Source organism: Tamandua tetradactyla, chromosome 15 (assembly GCF_023851605.1).
Source record: "Tamandua tetradactyla isolate mTamTet1 chromosome 15, mTamTet1.pri, whole genome shotgun sequence".
In the NCBI taxonomy this organism is placed as follows: Eukaryota; Metazoa; Chordata; class Mammalia; order Pilosa; family Myrmecophagidae; genus Tamandua; species Tamandua tetradactyla.
In genome coordinates, this window is record NC_135341.1 from 57,542,855 (window position 1) to 57,561,776 (window position 18,922).

General features: G+C 39.4%; 1 protein-coding gene across 3 annotated transcripts in view; it reads right to left on the reverse strand.

Moving 5' to 3' along the window:
• The window catches only part of TGFBR2 (transforming growth factor beta receptor 2), an 84,995-nt gene extending 75,762 nt beyond the window's left edge, over nucleotides 1–9,233 (reverse strand). The window contains exon 1 of one of the 3 annotated variants that reach the window (XM_077129928.1): nucleotides 8,709–9,233. In XM_077129928.1, coding sequence (XP_076986043.1) covers nucleotides 8,709–8,802 — 94 coding nt within the window. In that variant the 5' untranslated portion in view covers nucleotides 8,803–9,233. The remainder of the gene's footprint in view (nucleotides 1–8,708) is intronic. The other 2 variants (XM_077129927.1, XM_077129929.1) reach the window with 2 other exon arrangements.
• Nucleotides 9,234–18,922: the final 9,689 nt, after the last annotated feature.

The window sequence follows — 18,922 nt, forward strand, 5'->3', positions numbered from 1 at the left end:
GAATAACCTTCAGATCTTGTTAAAATGCAGATTATGACGCAGTAGGTCTGAGGCAGGACACGAGATTCTGCATTTCCAATAAATTCTTGGTGATACTAATGCTACTGGTCTCTGGACCACCTTTTGAATAGCAGTAAGGTATTAAAACACCTTCGGTTGCTGTTACCAGGGGACGATAGGAAAATCATCGTTTTCAGAGTCAGAACGCTTGAACTCATAATTCAAGAAATTAAAACAGCTGGGTCTCAATGTGGATTATAACTCACGAAATCTGAGTGTTTAGGGAGGAAAGAGGTTCCTGAAGAACACGCAGGACCCCAAGCTGGAGGTGATGGAGAACAGAAGATTGCAACAAAAGAATGGACAGGTACATTGCTCATTAGAATAAATAGAAAGGCGAAAAGACTGGGAACAAAAACTTACAATGCATTATAATAGAAGTTGTAATAATAAAAAGTGAGATGATTAGAAATTATTTTACAAAAATATTAACTTTAGGAATAGTGAATGCCAAACGTTACTATTTCAATTTTTTTTCCATATACTTGAAGAACAAATACTGTCTTTTTTCACCCAATACTATGGGTTTTAGAGGACAAAACTTAATTGAGCTGTGTAGTAATGAAAGAGTCACTTAAAGCAGTAGTTAAAGGATTCCTCCTCTGTGCTATATACATACTATACGGAAATGCAATTATGGGACCAGCAGCTACTCCCCTGCCTAAAACAGCAGTCTGAAAACTGCCAATCTGTAGCAAATTCTGCCTTTTCTGAGAATATTTTAAGAAAAGTGGTGGAGACATCTTTGCACGGCAACAGGACACTAATTATATCCAGACAAGTTTCCTTTTTTTTTCAAGAAGAACATAGAAAGTCCTTCAGGGGCTTTGTTTCTTTTCCCAGATATTACAAGGCAAATGTGGCAACATTTGATAATTTTCTACCTTAGCAAGATCCTTCACAGACATTTTTATCCATGTGGGGGAACAGAGAATGAAAAGGGCATAATTAACCAAAGAAAAATGATAGGCCACCAATACCAAGTAAGCTTTTTCTTTGTAAGGAGGAATGAGTTCTGGCTGAAGTAAACATGCTATTTATTCAGGATGCATGCTCAGACACCTGTGGTGGGAAATTTTCAAAATAACTATGGTTTCTTTTACCTTCTTCTTTTTTTTCCCAATAGTAGTAATCTTCAATGGACTCCAAAATAAAATACGTGATATTTGTCAAATCTGACAAATGTTCTTTTCTTATTAGTTAAGGACTATGTAAATGGTTTCTTAATCAACTTCAATGATTTCCTCTACTAACTTTTCAGAATAGAAAAAATTTGAAGAACTCATCGTGTTCAATTCTTGTCACTGTCATAGAAGGAAAATGAGACCTTGAGACACCAAGAGACTTAACCCGGTCACCAGAAGCCAGGATCCCCAGGACAGTTTGCAGTAGTCTTCACCAGCTCTCTCCTGAGCAGTCTTTCTTCATTCAACCTAAGGGTCAGGTCTGGGTTACCTTTCAGTAACATTTTGTGGCAAATATATTTTTGCAATTTCTTTTATACATTTTCCTCTAAACTAGGAAAATGAACAGAGATTTGGCTAAACCTGAAAAAAGAAAAAGATTTGACTTGATGACATAACATTGCAGGCCTTACTCTCTGTAAGGCCTGGGGGAGTACATTTTTCATTTATTTCTTAAGCCATCAAGCAAATCCTGGATGTAGACCCAGGGCTTGTGAAGGCAAATTTATAAATTTCAGAGCACTACCTAAAAAAACAAATACAAACTTAAGCCTAGAAATACAAATGTGAAAGTAAATTATTTATTTAGACTGAAAAATGGCATCATAAAAAATTACGACTTTTTAAAAACTCCAAATACCACAAATATAAAACTTAAAAGAAAACAAATATTTGTATTAATTAAATGCCTAATACATCTCTGAAATATTTTTCCAACTTTTTTACTGCATATTCTTTGATCACCTCTTCCAATGATATTCTGCAATATTCTCTATAGAGAGAACAGAAAAACAATTCAATCTTTTCTCTAGCAGAGTTGATCAGAATTTGCAATTTATTATTGAATAACTTGGAAAAGTTTCTTTCAGGATCATAAATCATTATAGGTAATGAATGTCATGAAAGATTTTCAGATTGTCTCCAAATTTGGGGAAACCTCTATTGAGTATCTTTTATATGAGAGCTGTAAGATTCTTTGCTGGATGACATTCATCAACCACACTGTAAGGAACCCTTCTAGGGAGAGGCCTTGAAGTCTAAGTTTCATTTACTTCATGGTAAATATACATTGGGGGATCATCAGATCTCCCCTACATTTTTCCTGCATCCTTGAACTCCCCCAACTCCTTCCAAATAAAGTGCCTATTTTACTCAGCATCCCTAAACTCACTGATGGCATAAATATTACATGATTCAGCCAAGATTTGATGTATATATTTCATTTTCCCACTAACAACTGAGATTGGAACCTCACCAGTCTTAGATAGTTGCCCTGCAGCTAAATCTTTCATGATGATTGCCTTGGTTTGAAAGAATTAGGTACCCTAGAATAAGCCGGATCCATTTTGTGAAGGCAGCTGTTTCTTTTAATCCCTATTCAGTACTGTAGATTGGAAACGTGATTAGATTATCTCCACAGCACTGTGACGCACCCTCCTGTGGGTATTAACCTTTGATTAGAGGGAGATCTGACTCTACCCATTTCTGGTGGGTCTTAATTAGTTTACTGAAATCCTTTAAAAGAGGAAACATTTTTGGAAAAAAAACTTTGAGAGCCACAAGAACTAGGAGAGCCCATGCAGTGAGAGACTTTTGGAGGTGAAGAAGGAAAACACTCCCGGGGGAGCTTCATGAAACAAGAAGCCCATAGAGAAAGCTAGCAGACATCACCATGATCACCAGGTACCTCTCCAGTTGAGAGAGAAATTCTGAATTTCATTGACTTTTCTTGAGTGAAGGTAACCTCTTGTTGGTGCCTTAGATTGGACATTTCTATCGACTTGCTTTAATTTGGACATTTTCACAGCTTTAGAATTGTAAACTTACAACTTAAATTCCCCTTTTATAAAACCATTCTGATTCTGGTATATCGCTTACAAACTAGAACAATGATCTATAGCTCTGATCCTGCAAAAAAAAACTACAGTTGTTATAGAACTCTTCAGAGCATAAAGGTCAAAATCAAGAGGCCATGTATTAACTACACCCAAAGGGGCAATTAGTTGCTCCACGGTGGGTGTGGAGATCTAAAAAGCTGATCACCTACAAGTTTTCAAATTAGTTGGACCTCAAAAGTTAAATCATCCCCTTCTCCTTTGGTTCTGTTGGATAAATTCAGCATTTACTGCCCTAACCAGCAGTTGTTTGAGGCCTCTACAAGATGATGGTCCTAAGTGCCCAGAATTGGGGGTCGTGAAGACAAATTTTTAAAAACAGTGCAAATTCAACTGCTGTAAATGGTCACACTAGGTCCACCACCAAGACACCATTACCAGACTAGAAACAGTAGAGTTTCCTCACGCAAAGAAACCATACCCTATATCTTGATTTCTTTTAGTACAAAGATGATCTGGAAGAAGACAGATCAATGCAAACCAAGTCAATCAACTAAGAAGCACTGGGTTGATGATATTAGATACTAGATGTAAGTTTCTCCTCTCTCTTGACATTTTTTACCCCCTTCCCCAAATCCCCTCCTAATACACAGGCACACACACATATCCTACTCCATGAAACATAGCCTAGAAGACTGCAAGCTGGACAAGCTTCAAATGCACATGCACCACCACAAACCAAAGAGGCAAACCTCAATTGACACTGAGCAGACTCCATTTTCCTTATTTATTAAATAAATATGATAAAATTTATCTTGTGAGTTCCTTTTGAAGATTAAATGAAATAAGTAACGTCAAGTGGCTGGCTCAGAGCAGATTCTCAATAAATGCTAGTTCTTTCTCCCTCTCTTCCTTCATCCTACTTCTCCCTGAGCTGAATCAGTATACCTGCACAGCATTCCAAACTTGTAACATGCCAGGCAAAGAAGAGTAATAATCATTATCTTGCTCCAGTTGGAAGCAACAAGTACCTGGGGAGGAAACCATTAAAAGGAAAGGAGGGGAGTACAAAATAAGAAGTGAGCATTTTTGCTGCTGACGCTTATCATCTAAGTCATTTTCACCGCAAATCATAAGTTAAATCTGCTGAAGCCATAGAGGAAGGTCTGAAGGGCAAAGGCTAACAAGGTGATAGAGTTGTGCTTTTATGTGGAAACTGGCTAAATAATGGCATGCTATAGCCAGGAAGCAAGTTTCCTCTGCAGCTTATTTTAAACGGTTTTGTTGGTTTGCATCAGACCTGGTGCTCAGGAGACAGTGGCTTCTATGGTACCACACTTCTCTGAGATCAACTCTGCTTCACTGCTTATAGATCAAAACATTAAACCCCGATGAGAAAAAAGAAACTTGTAATCTAAATTTACATTTTAGCATTTCATTTTAATGAAAGACTCCTTTTGGCTAGATTCTAGGGGAAAAAAGAATTCTGTATTTATTGGACAATTTTTTGATGAAACTTGCGAAAAGTTTTGTAATGGCTTTGAATGTCCTACACTAATTCAAAATGTTTAGCCAACGGAGTAGGAAGAAAACTCCTAGGAGCTCTCTGTCATGTTTGTCAGAAGTTGAAACATCTTTCTCCATATCTCATCAGAATAAAGGTACTAATACTGTTCTTTATTGCCTATTTAGATCAGGGTTAACATGATTTTTACTGAAAATAAAGATTTTATCAAACAGAGAAAACCCCCAAGACACAATCACTGCTTGGTCACTAAAATGCCAGACCTAAGTTGCACTACACCCTGTAGGATGAGGTGGAGGTTCAGTTTACCATTTCCTGGGTGCTCAGTGATGTGCCAGACACTGCAGAAGACCCTGGGGATAGAGAAATGAGTAAGACACACCCCTTGCCTTTGAGACCTAACGAACAAGTGAGTCATGTAAAGATATAATTTCACTGTTATTAAGAGCTGAGAGAGTTTTGTACCCGGAAGGGAACACTTAGCCCTACCTGGGTCATTAACAGCAGGTTTCTTTAAGAAGATGACACTTGAGTTAAGTCTTAAAAGATGAATGCAAATTAGCCAGATGACAGGAGTCCCAGACAAAGGAAAGAGCTTGAGTAATGGCACAGCTGCCTACACTGCTGGCAGCATGTGTGCATGGTGATGGGGTGGACTGGAAATATCATCAGTGAGAGGAGAAAGTATTGGGCATGGCAGGAGGTGGACCTGCAGAGTCAGATGGAAACCAGGTCACTGGGGGCCTTGTTAGGCCAGATTAAGAAGTTAATAATAATAATAATCAAAGCTGATATTTATTGATCAATTACTATGCCACAGGCATTATGCTAAGCACTTAAAAGCATTATTTCATTTAATCCTTAAGAAAACTCCCTGAAGCAAATTCTGTAATCCCCTTAATAGATGAGGGCACTGAGGGTTACAGAGATAAAGTAATTTGCAACAAATTACACAGCCAGTAATGGGAAATGTGTCTGGAACTCAAGATGGCCTGACTCCAAAGCTTGTACCCTACCTACACTCTCCTACATCAAATGAAAAGCTGGATGGACATATGGGGTCCATTACGTTGGATACAGAATGGAAAGTGGAATACAAGGTGGCCTACGTGGGCCCTGGAACAAGGTAGAGATAGATAAGTGAAGATCTGTCAATGAAAACATATTTTCAGAGGGACTGAGAAGGAAACATTCAGCATGCGCTCCATCCTAATGCATTTAACAGCACGGGCTTTTGGAAATGGCATCTAGAAAATGAAACACCAGTATTCAATAATTCTTCCAAGTTAAAATGTACATCCTCTTTGCTTGCAGCACTCTCCCAAATGTTATAAACTCAATGAGGGCAAAAATCATGTCAGTCTTATTCATTCAGCATGATATCTCCAGGGCTGAGCATCCTGTGTGGCACAAGGAGACCCCTAATAAACATTGCTGAGAATGAATTAGCAGCGGTCACTTTTTACAATGGCACTGGGGTGTCATTCTTAATTGGAAAATTAGGGTTAAAAAGGAATAAAGAAAAATTTTAAAAAGTCATGGATAACTGAGTAACAACAGTCAGCTGAAATGGAAAGCATTTACCAGTTATGCTGACTACACAGACAATAAAGAGGAGCCGTCACCATGGGATGGCTAGTTTGAAAAGTCGGCACTGAATTCAAAATGTAATTAGTATTTTGTTTAAACTATAACTGGTTAAAAATAAGATGTTACTAAAGGAAGTAGCCTGGGGGGGAAATGTGCTTTATGGAAATAAAGTAAATAGACCAGAGATCAAATTCTGGGCCTAATGATTCCTAGTCTCTGATCCTGACAGAAGTAACAATGCTGTTAATGTGATTGTAGGAACCAGAAAGAAATTTATTCTTATGACACTTGTATGAATGTTTAGGTATGTGAAAGTAAAGAATCCTTTAGGTATGTGAAAAGTAAAGGTCATATTTTTCACATCTAAACAGTTTTCAGGCATTTACATTTTTCCCTAAAAGAGTAATTTCTTAATTTTGAGTACTTATGAAGAGCGAATCTACTAAGTCAAATAATAGTAATGATATACTTGGCAGTGAAATTTATTCTTGTACTGAAATCTATTACTCTCTTTTCAATCTACTAAACAGATGATGGTATGATATACTCTCAGCTTACCTAATAGGAGGCTATAAACAAACTCATTTCCTCATATCTTATCTTACTCTAAGATATTTTAAAAAATGATTTGACCGTTAACCAACTATGTTAGAAAACACTGAAACTATTTCCTGACACAGAAAATTAAAATGCAAGTAGAATTAGGTTTCTCATCTTCACTATCACTATCTCAATCTTCAACCATCTTTGAAAATTTAATTTGGGTCAAGTGAATATAAATTCAAAATTATTTATTTCAACTATTTTGAAACTTTAATTCCATAAAAGTATAAAAGTGGGGTTTGTTAAAAAAGACAAATAGAAAATTACCAGGCTTTTAAACTGATTGTTTAAAAGTGTATATATATATATGGAATGTAACTGACTCATGAACTGCTGAGCCCAGAATTTGCAAATTATAAATCTTATTTTTGTAAACAAAACCTAACCCATGTAGACAAACAAAATTGGAGCCCACTAATTTTCTTCTTTCATAATCTGAAACAAAAGTCTTAATTCTTAATGTATGCAGAAAATTAAGGGTGCCACTTTTAATTATTTATTAGCAAAGACAGAGCTCAGTTTTTAAGAGTCTAGAGTAAAATCAGAGACTCTTGAGCATTCTGTTAACTGCACTGTAGGAAAACATCCCAAAACAAAAACAGTGAGGTTTTATTAAACCCTTAGGACTTAAATTTGTGTTAGGATTTTTGTTTGTTTGTTTACAACAGTACTTCTTCCTCATTTCATTAAAAACTCCCACCCTCAGGTTACCGTTGGTCTACTTCAAATAGGCAGCCTATGAAATTTACCACCTTCCACACCACCCTAAAGGTAAGTGTAAACTGTGTCTCCCCATGATATGGAGTGTCATCCTCTAAATTTCATCCCAAATCTGCACAGGCCATCTCCAAGCCATCAAAAGAAATAAAAGAGCCCACAAGATGTTAAAGATAAAGGGGACATCAAGTTATCTAATCTGAATCCAACTGTGTCATTTTACAGGTGAGAAAACTGCATGCAGCCCAAAAAGGTCATATGACTTGCCCAAATACTCAGTTACTCAGACCACAGCTGCAGATAATCAGTTATGTGGCCCTTAGCTGCAAAAATTCTAGCTTTTGAGGTCTCAGAGATTCTACACTTTGCATAACAAAACCTTAGGAACCTAAATTCTGTATTCCCCCCCCCCCCAAAACTGTAGAGATTAAAAGCTGGTGGGCAGCCGAGGCACAATTTTAACCCTTTCATTTCCAACCGAAACAAGAATTGCAGAGAATCACCAACTCCTTGCAGGCAGGACTGCCTTCCTCTCAGCAGCATCCCCAGCAGCTAGTAGGCACTCAGCCTTCCATCTGACCATCCCCACTGCCCATCCAACGCCAGGATGTCAGTGGAGCCAGATAACTTTGCTTTGAAAATCATTTCTTTTCTTGAAACTTTTATCCAATAGCTCAGAAGCCCGCCTTGGGGAATGCATTTTCACTCTTAGGCGCTAAGGAGGGAATAAATGGCCATTTAAAGGGGTGTCTCGGGAAGAGAAGAAGGTGGGTGCGCAGCATCGCCACGGCCCGCAGTGACCCCAGGTGTGCGAGCTGACTTGGCGGCCTCGATGGCTGCAGCTCCGGGCCGCTGCTTCCCTGCCTTCTTCAGATAAACCAACTTCTCAAACTTCCCTTTCCGGGGGTGGGGGCTCGCCTCGGCCGCGGCCAACACAACGCCTTTTCCTACTCGCACAATGCGGGCCAGACGTGCCCCAGGCCCCCTTCCACTCTAACTTTCCTTCTCTTTTAAAGAAAAACTCACGCACCCCTGCGGCTACCGGAGTCGGGCTGCGTGGGTGCCGCGAGAGGAAACTTTCCCGTTTCCGCCCGAGCGCTAGCTGCTCCGGCTCGACTGTCAAGCACTTCGAAGGGGCGGGGAGCCCAGGAGACCCCAGTCAGTCCGCCAAGCCCCGGCTGGGGGGTCACTCACCCGACTTCTCAACTTGCGGCGGGATCGTGCTGGCGATGCGCGTCCACAGGACGATATGCAGCGGCCACAGGCCCCTGAGCAGCCCCCGACCCATGGCAGACCCCGCTTCTCGTCATAGACCGAGCCCCGAGCGCAGCGGACGGCGCCTCCCCGGTCCCCTGGCTGCGCCTTCGCCAGCTCCGCGCCGCGCCTTCTCCGAACCCCGCGCCGGGCCCGCAGGCCTAGTGTGCGGGCCAGATGTGGCGCCCGCGAGCGAGCACGGAGGGGGCCCGAAGGCTGGCGAGGCGCGGGGGGGCCCCCGGCGGCCAAGGGGAGCTGCGCAGGAGGCTGGCTCCTGCCCCGGGCGTGTGCGCGCACTGAGGAGTTGTCGGTCCGTGCGGCGAGTGACTCACTCACAACTTCACCCGGGCGCTGCGGGGGAAACAGGAAACTCCTCGCCAACAGCTGGGCAGGACCTCTCGCAGCCGGAGAGCCTTCTCCCTCTCCTCGGCTTTCAGTCCCGGCTCTCTCTCAAAGCTGTCAATCATCTCCCCTGGACCAGCCCCTCTGAGGGCTTTGGCAAACTTTCAGCTGCCCCTCACCGCCCTCCCACACCACTCTCCAAGTTATTTGCGCAGAATGACTAACGGCAGGCCTGTCAGAAAAGCAGCTGAACCTAGGAAGTGTCCACACTTTCTGTAGTCCCCCCACGAAGCCCACCTTCCCAAGTCCTAACCTTTGGTTTGTTCCTGGGTGCTTTACAGAGTTGTGTTTTTCAAACTATCAGTCGGGACCCATGAGTGAATCCTGAAATCTGTTTTCGTGAGTCGAAGCCTGTTTTTTCGCTAAAATAGTAAGGATAAGTAATGACTTCGTTAAAATTATGTTCAGTTATGTATATATGTATGGGTGTCACATTGTGAAAATGTCTTCTTACTGGTATATACCAAGTCCATCAGGTTCTCTCAAATTTAATGCGTGTATGGGCCACCTGGGAATCCTCTGATTCGATAGGTCTGGGGGGGCCTGAGTTGCACTCCTTGGAGTTGGCTCCATTTTCAGTAGCAAGGCTCTAGAATTGCCTCTTCCTGGGGTTGAGTCCGTGCATAATTGTAAACGGTCAACCATCACAGAATGATAATGGAGGAAATGTTATTTTCAGAATGTATCAAGTATGGCAGAAAATGGAAAAATGAAAGTGACCTGGGATTCACCAAACGCCAGCGTTTGCATTCCACTATTGCCCAGGAAGAGAACTACCTAGCATCTCATTTGCAAAAAGGATACTAGTGGGAGCAGGATAGGACCTTTCAAGTTTCCCTTCTTGCTAGGGCGACCAGTTTTACCCAAGGTAATTTTGGTTTACATCTATTTTCACAATTTAATTATTATTAGAACCCCCTTTTCTCTTTCAGATATGTCCTGGCCGGAATGACTTATATGATCATACTACGTCCAGTTTTCAGCGTCTTAGATTTTGTGTAGCTTGCTGGCCAGGAGATCTTCCAGCAGGCTATACAATGAATTCCTTCATCTGAGAAAACAATTGTTTGCAGAGGCAGGTGGTCAGTTTCACTGGGAATAAAAGTAAATACTTCCTGAAACCCTACTCCTGAACCCACGTCAAAGGGCTCATTTGTTTAATCCTGGGACCCTAAATCTCACCCCCACTGCTCCAGCATTGAAGCTGCCTCTGGATGTGTCTTTTAGGAAAACGCCCATCCCACATCCCTTGTTCAGGATGCAGGAAGTGGGTGAACTCAGCGTAGCTGAACATCTTCTCTCCCACCAACAGCCTTGCCAAAACTGGAGACCCTTTAACATGGAGGAAGGTTCATTGAAAAATCCATTTTTCCCCATTTTCTCTACAACCCCTCCCCCCACTTCTGTCACTATTATCCCTTTCCTGGAGTTACTTGGGAATCTCCTAACCACTCTTCCTCAGGGTCATTCCTCAAAGCAAAGCTGGAGTCCCTCCAAGCTGAAAACCTGATTATACCAATCCTCTGATTAAAATAATTAAACAGCCTCCCACTGCTCTAAAGATAAAGAAAAGACAGAAAACAATTTTTTAAATGTATTCAACCCCCCACCTCTCCTGTAATCTTCCATTTTCTACTTCCTCTCACATGCAGGGAGCCTTCTCTAAGTTCCTTTAGCATGCCCCGTCTCTCCTACACAGGGCCTTCCTCAGTGTGAATTCCCTTCCTCTTTCCTTCTCTTCCTCGTCACCAAGCCAACTCTTGGTTTTCCTTGGTGAATCATAATTTCCTTGATGGGCGAGTATATTTCTCTAAGTGGATTTTTTTTTATCAGTTTCTCTTGGCACCATATGCCTCTCCTTTTAACATTTACCATGGCTCTAATTTCTCACTTATTTTTCAATTATTTGCATCATTCCTTAATTTCTATTCTTCTTCCTAACTTAACTCTAATTTCTGGAGGGCAGGAATCATATCGTCCCTCCACTCACTATTATAGTCTCAGTATCTAGCACCTAATAGATTTTAAATAAATACATGTTGGATGAATGGATGTTATAGGCTGAATCGTGTACCCCACAGAGAAGTGTTCAAATCCTAAATCCCTGTCTTGTGAATGTTACCCTTTTTTGGGGAATAGGGTCTCTGAACATGTGATTAGTTGAAATGAGGCAAAACTGGGTTATGACTGGTGTCCTTATGAGAAAAGAGAGATTTGGACCCAGGAACATACACCTGGGAAGAAGTGCTGCCCCTGCAAGCTAAGGAATACCAAGAATTGTGGCACCCTACCAGAAGCTAAGTAGGAGCAAGGAAGGAGTCTCCCTACAGGTTTCTGAGGGAGAATAATTTTGCCAATACCTTGATTTTTGACTTCTAGCCTCCAGAACTGTGAAACAATAAAGTTATCTTATTTATGACACCCAATTTGTTATGGCAGCCCGAGGAAGCTAATATAATGAATGAATGAGGAAAAAAAAAGTTCATAAGAAAATTTTACTTAATTATCCTAGTTACTTCATAACTCTGAAAAAAAGCAGTATATGACCTGGTAATTTGAGATGTAACAGAACAGATTATATCTGGAGGGTGATGTTGCCACCACTTCCATTTCCTGAGAATGGAGATATATGTGAATTATTTTCCCCTTTCTTTTCCTTTTCTAAATTTGCATAAGTTCTTGTGGGCAATATACATGTACTTCCTTACTCCCCAGATCACACTGAAGCAAATAAATGCCCATCAATTCCAAGGCTTTTTTTTTTTTTTTTTCTGTGGTTATCAGAAAGATAGATGTTTTGTATTGTTAGAGGCCAGGTTTGGCTCTTGCCTGCCATCTTTCTTTACTTGCAAGAGTGCCTGTATGTCCTCTTATATTTGTATCTAATAAATTTCCTACTTGCTTGCTCTATCTGTTCAGTACCCTTGAATTCTTTCTTGCAGCGCAGTCAAGAACCTGGAAACCAAAGTCCAGCAACATATTTTGGTGTTCCAGCCAGAAGACACTTCTCTCTAACTGTCTGGATTGCCCTCCAAGAAACAGAAAACTTAATAGACAAAGGTCTCCTCTTTTTCATTTTCTAGAGACCAGGATTGAGATATTTGATTTCACAGTGCAGTGTTTAACTGGTAGCCTTTGTCATATTTTATCATTAACATTGATTTACTTTTGTTTGCCTTTAAATTTTCTGATTTAATTTTCAATCTCCTGTGAAATTGAGAAAAGTATGAATTCAGCATTGCCAAGAACAAATTAATCTTTCAGAAAATATCACAATGAAATCATTGACATAAAAATTCATGTACATTATAATTTGGCAATCTTAAAAATCTGTCAATATGCCCTTCTGTTAGAGATTCCCATTGAGAGAAAAAGATGATAACCTCAGATTAAGACATTTTTTTCATGTACAATTGTGTATTTGGCTTAATCAAATTTTCTGTGTATTCTCATGGGTGGTTAATATATATATGCATAAAATGGGCCATTTGAGGTGGAAACAGGAAAAGATGAAAGTTTGGCTCAAGATTTTTAAAATAAGGAAGGTAATTTTTATACCTACAAGGTTGAAAAATGATTTTAAATACACCTTGACAGCCATTTTTCAGTTTTACAAACTCTGCACACATACAAACAATTAAACTGAATCAAAATATGATTAATCCCATACCCTGAATTTCCCAGCAGTGATGAGACAAAAACTTTTTTTTTCCTCTGAACTTTCTAACACGCAGCTGTTGAGGTTATTGGCAGCTATAGAAGATGACAGGGAGATTCCTCTCCATGCAAATCATCAATCTGCAATCTCAGCTATTATCTCTTGACCAATGTTCCCCTTATTAAGAAGCAAATCAGTAAGCCCCGAGATGTGAGTGAAATTATTAGGGTCACCCACTTTTTAAGGATCATCCATAAAGCTAGCTCCTCCAGGAAACTTTTCCTGATCCCCCCCAATCTAATAAGATCTTTCTTCTCCCAGGAAGAACCCAGGTAGCCTTCATTGTATTTTACCTATTTTTTAAATGTTTGTCCCATTATGACTTGGAATGCATTCTAATTATTTGTCTATTTGTTGGAATCCTATTCCAGTAATTGTAAAGTCCTTTATTGTACAGATTATACCTTTTCCAATTTTGAACCCCACTATGTGCCCTGCAAATGATAAGTTCTCAGTGGGTATATCTCATCTTCAATACAGGGAAAAATAGAAATAAAATATTTGTTCCCCTAATCCATTCCCATGTTGTAGTTCACAGATATTAACAGAATATCCACAGACATTAATAGAATCTGAAATTATGCCGTATGTTTATAGAAGCATTGATAGACCTTTTAAAAACTGTAACCTTATTTAAATTGCAAAAAATATGTTAATTATAGGCAAAAGAAATCTGAAATACAGTTAAGCAAAGGGCAGAAAATGAAAAACATCCTTAATCCCAACAATTTAAGATAATTGCTGTTAATATTTTGGAGCATGTCCTTACAGCACTGTTCTAATCTTCATTTTATGGATGAAGAAATTGATTTGATGGATTAAATATGTAAAGGTCACATAACTAGTAAGTTATAGACCTAGATTTGAACCCAGACCTGTCTCATTTCAGAGTGTATACAGCAGAATAAGTTCTCAGGTTCATTCTAACCTCTCAATCGGTCTGGGTACCACAGTATTTTAGAATGACTTTGGAGTGATCAACACCAACCTTGGACCTTCATCCAGTTCTATCTTCAGCAGATTTGCTGATTAATCTTCTAGACTCTGCATTGGCTTTGAGGTTATGCCAAAGAGAATATGTGAGAAAACTTAGAAATGTCCCTGAGGAAAAAGAGCAGAGTTCCTACAGGTAAAGAATTAGCAGAGAAAAATCTAGCTTAAGGAAGATAATAAATAAGCTCCCCTGGCTATTGGCCATAAACAAAGGCCAGTTATCTGGGTAATTCAATAAGTAGCCTGGTCTATAGAGTACTCAGCATCTAATGCTCTGGCAAAAACTAAGACCATTTAGAGGAATTTCCTGTGTCCTATAAGGAATTCAACATGTGACTGAATCCTGGACAAATTCTGAGTGTGTGTGCCTAACCCTCCCAGTGCCTAGCCTCAATGAGTTTAGACATCACCACTCCATCAAACTTTATGTTCACCCCATGCCATATCATTCAGAGCCTATCATCTTCCAAAACTCAATTCATCAAGTCTCTTGAACGCCTCCATGTAATCCCGTTCTATCCAACCGCACTTCATATCTTTCAGGATTAAGTAAAAAATTCCTTGGGCTATCTAATCCAGAGTTCTAAATTCTGGGTGCACATCAGAATCAACTGTGAAGGCTCTTACACCCCAGATTTAATTCTTCCTCTGCTCCTTCCCTCCCCTTTCTGTAAAAGAGATGTTTTTCCTCTGGTTCAATTCCACAAAACTCTTATTCAATTGTCCCCTCTTTTCTCCTGATCATCCAATGCCTCCCTACTTATTCATATAAATGTATTCATGAGTTTTTTTCTTAAAGTGAAAACTTTTCTAAACTCGCTATCCCCTTTTCTTTTTTTTTTTTCTTGCTCTCCTTTTATTTTCTTCTTTACAACAAAGTTTCTTAAAATAGTAGATATCCTCTGCTGTTACTGCTTCTTTCCCTCTTACTCATCAGTCAACCCACGACTGTCACCTTTTCATTGGAAACTCCTTTGCTTGGCTCATGCTTTGTCCTCAACTGGTATAACCAGTGGGCAGTTTTTAGTAAGTAACTTACCTGACATCTCTATTGCTTTGGACGCTAGATTGTTCACCTTTCTCCCCTGGCATTTTCTCTCTCGTTGCTTCCATGAAATAACATGACTTCAGTGTTGCTACTATATCCCTGTTTCCTGCTTCCTTATCCAGTTGCTGCTCCTCAATACCTTCACAGGTTTGTTTCCCTCCACTCATTGTAGAAATGCTGGTGTTTGCCAATTCTGTCTTCTTCCCCTTATCTCACTCCTGTTGGGAAATGTGGTCATTTCTGTGGTTTCATTGAAATCTGATGATTTCCAAATCCAAAGATTGAACTCTGATTTTTCATCTAAGCTTCAATTAATCCCGTTGTCTACTCACCTATCTTTATAGATATCCCACTGGTGTCACACACATATCATTTCTAAAATTGACTCCAAAAGTGAATGCCCCTTTTGTTCATACACCATATCAAGAAAGTTTATATTTCCGCTGGTAACTTATGCTATAAATATAAAAATTCTAAGAGTATACCATTAGTTTACCCTTCAGATCCAAAGATGTATTGAATTCTATTTACTTTCTAAATAGCTATAAAATCTGTTCTGATATCATTCCCACTATTGACTTTCTTAGTTATGTTTCTTGTTATTTCAAGGCATTACTTCAATTTCCTCATCTTTTTTATTCTTTATCTATTCTCATGCTATGCTACTATATCCTCCATTATTATTAGAATAATCCCCTCAAAAAATGCAAGAATAATGATCACATTTAAAAATCTTCAATGGCTCCCCATTGCTTTCAGGGTAGAATTTCAGCCTACCATCATCCATTTATTCATTCAGCCAGCATTTGATTCTCTACTGTTACCCCAATATTATGTTAGGCACTGAAGACATGAAGACTCAGAAAATATAATTCCTGACTTAATTCTTAAGAGCATATAGTAGTTTGCAAGCTGCTAGAATGAAATATGCCAGAAATGGAATGGCTTTTATAAGGGGAATTTAATAAATCACAAATTTACAATTCTAAGGAAATAAAAGTGTCCACTCACTTAAGGCACCAACAAGAGGTTATCTTCACTCAAGAAAGGCTTATGGGTCAGGAACACCTTTGTCAACTGGGTAGTCACATGGCTGGCATCTGCTGGTCCCTTGCTCCTGGGCTCCATTACTTTCAGCCTCTATTCCTGTGGGGGTCCCTCACTTTGCTTCTCCAGGCTGGCTTTCATCTCTTGGCTTCCCTTGGCCCTCTCCAGGTTCTAGCTTGCTTAACATCTCGTGGCAACATCTGCTGGGCTCCAAGCATCTCTAAACATCTGTATCTCTGTTCCCCAGAGATTGTGAAATCACTGAGACCAGGGACTTCACCTAGTTTACAGAAAAGGTCAGTGAACATGTGCTAGTTTGATACTTACCTTCTAGTAAAAGATGGACAACTTCACTCTCATTGTTACAGTATTTTTTTCAAGCTCCAGAGTCATTCAGTTTGTTTAATATGTAGTTATTAACCAAACTATAGTACAAAGCCTTCAAAGTTAGACACATAAACAAGTTATCGCATTATTTACATTAAATCGTTTTAATTGTTCATTTCACAAAAGTACATAATCATTTAACAATGCAGGTTCATTGTCTTAAAATTATATCTTAAGAAAGATCTATGTACTTGGTGTCAGAAAAATGATAGAAATCCCTTGAATTGTATTTAATTTGTAATTCAAATTCATGATATTGCATAACTTAGGGCAGATTGTATATGTGCGTGTGTGTTTTGTTGTTGTTGTTGTTTACATGGGCAGGCACCAGGAATCAAACCTGGGTCTCCACAGCATGGCAGGCAAGAATCACGGTTGCACACCCTTGTGTGTTTTAATTAGATTTAATGAATATCTGAGATTTGTGGGCAAAAATTTTGTGCCCTAATCAAAGATAAATATTTTAGAGGTGGCAGCAGCATTTGGAAAGTCCTTATCAAAAGGCTACACCCTAGAAGTGTAATCATCTGCCAATATTTTGGCCATCTTTATGTTTGATCAACTCCAGAGGGCTTGTTAGTTGGCATAAAGGATGTTAAAAATGAATTTTCATTGGTGAAATAATTGGTGCTTAGGATATGTGGATTGGCGTAAAAGATTGTACAGGCATTCCTGTCCTGGCATAAAGGATGAATAGGGTATAAGAAGCCTGAATCCTTTGAAGGGATGTCCTAGGCTAAAGTACCCAGTCATGTGGTTAGCCTTTTTTTTTTTCGAGGATTCTGACACTTGAGTGCATATTAACTGAATTCTGCTGCTAGAAAATTGTTACAGTTTCCTGGAGTGACCATGTCCTGCAAAATGGTGTTGGATTGTGAAATCACTGAGACCAGGGACTTCACCTAGTTTACAGAAGAAGTCAATGACCACATGCTAGTTTGCTAATAAATGTTTGCACATGTGACAGAATTCAAGTGGCGTTACTTTCGTTGTTAATCATTACCTGGCAGTGAGGAAGTGGAGAGGAGACCTTGATCCCGCATCCATTTCTCACTTCTCCCATCCACTAATCATAACCGAATATTTTTCAATGACAAATTGACTTTGGTCAGTTCACAGCAGCTTTATAAATGTAGAAATTTTAGATTAACTTCTAAGAATGATTCCAAAGATATTTGGTAACAAAACACTTATGCTTTAGTGTGTCAGAGCTGAAGAATGCACGGTGTGGTACTAGTACCTGTTCTTGCATAATCATTTGTGCAAGTCTCAAGAAGTTGTTAATTGTTAACTCGATGAGTCAATGGAAAAGCATGTGCCACTTGGACCTTCAGGCATTTCAAAGGGTTGCCTCCTTCCTGAAGTTGACAATAGACTCATTGGTTTTTGTTTAAAATTGTCATGGTAAGTGCTTATCTCCAAATCATAATAAAATTAAACTATCTGCACCCTTGTAGTCATTTCTCATCTAAAGGCTACCAGTTCTGTAGGATGCCAGAGGAAGTAGTTCAGAGAGGCTGCCTTTGAAATTTATTGTTATCATTTTGCCTTCACACATAAAACAAACTACTAAAAGACAATTAAAACATTGTCTCAATTCTTAATGTTTTATTCGACTGTTTTTTTAGATACATTTTATTATGCTCTACTTAATTTCCTCTTAGCCATCTGCTCTGTGAAGTGTATTTTGTTTCTTTTATGGGAAGTACCCATGATCCTGGGACATTTTCTGCCAAGTAAAGAAAACTAAACCATGGTTTTTCTATACAACTTTTATAGGGTTTCATATAATGTCCCTGAAGTAGGTATTTTTCAATAGAAAATAAATAACAATTCTCTGCATAAAAATTTACTTCTGAGTGAGCTGTACAGTCTCCAGTCACACTTAAAAATAATATGGTGCAATATTTTCCACTTTACAGAATCTGCATATACATTATCTTATTCGTTCCTCATGAAATCCCATAAAGTAAACAGGGCAGGTATTATTATCTAATTTCTCAGATTAAGAAACTGGCTTTCACCCAACCCTACCCATCTAGTAAAAGCCAGACACAAACTGGTTACCTGACTACAAATTGTTCTTTCTCTTATTTCCCATGAACATCGTAACTTCTATCTCCTGCTAGCTTTCATGTCTCTAAGTTGGAATTTCATCTCTGTCCCTGGCTCAGGTAACAGGTATATGCTAAGGTCCATCCCCCTAATCCAAGCACTGCAATTTGCTTTCTATCCAATAGGGGCACAAGAGCCCTCTGAAACAGTGTGCAACGGGACATGGTGATTAACAATTAAAAGACACTATCTCCTCCAGGACTCAGGGGAGTCCAGGGCAGCTGTCTACCCATGAGCGTTATCCCAGGCAGAGGGTAGAGGAGATGGTGGTTCCTGATGGGTGGTGAGGATTAAATTCATATGTAAACTTAGCTGGGTTCTTGTGCTGGGGTTTGAAACTGTTATGTACTCCCAGAAAAGCCATTTCTTTTCATCCTAATCCAATCTTGTGGGGGCAGTCATTTTCTTTTAATCCTGATCCAGTATTGTAGGGTGGAACATCTT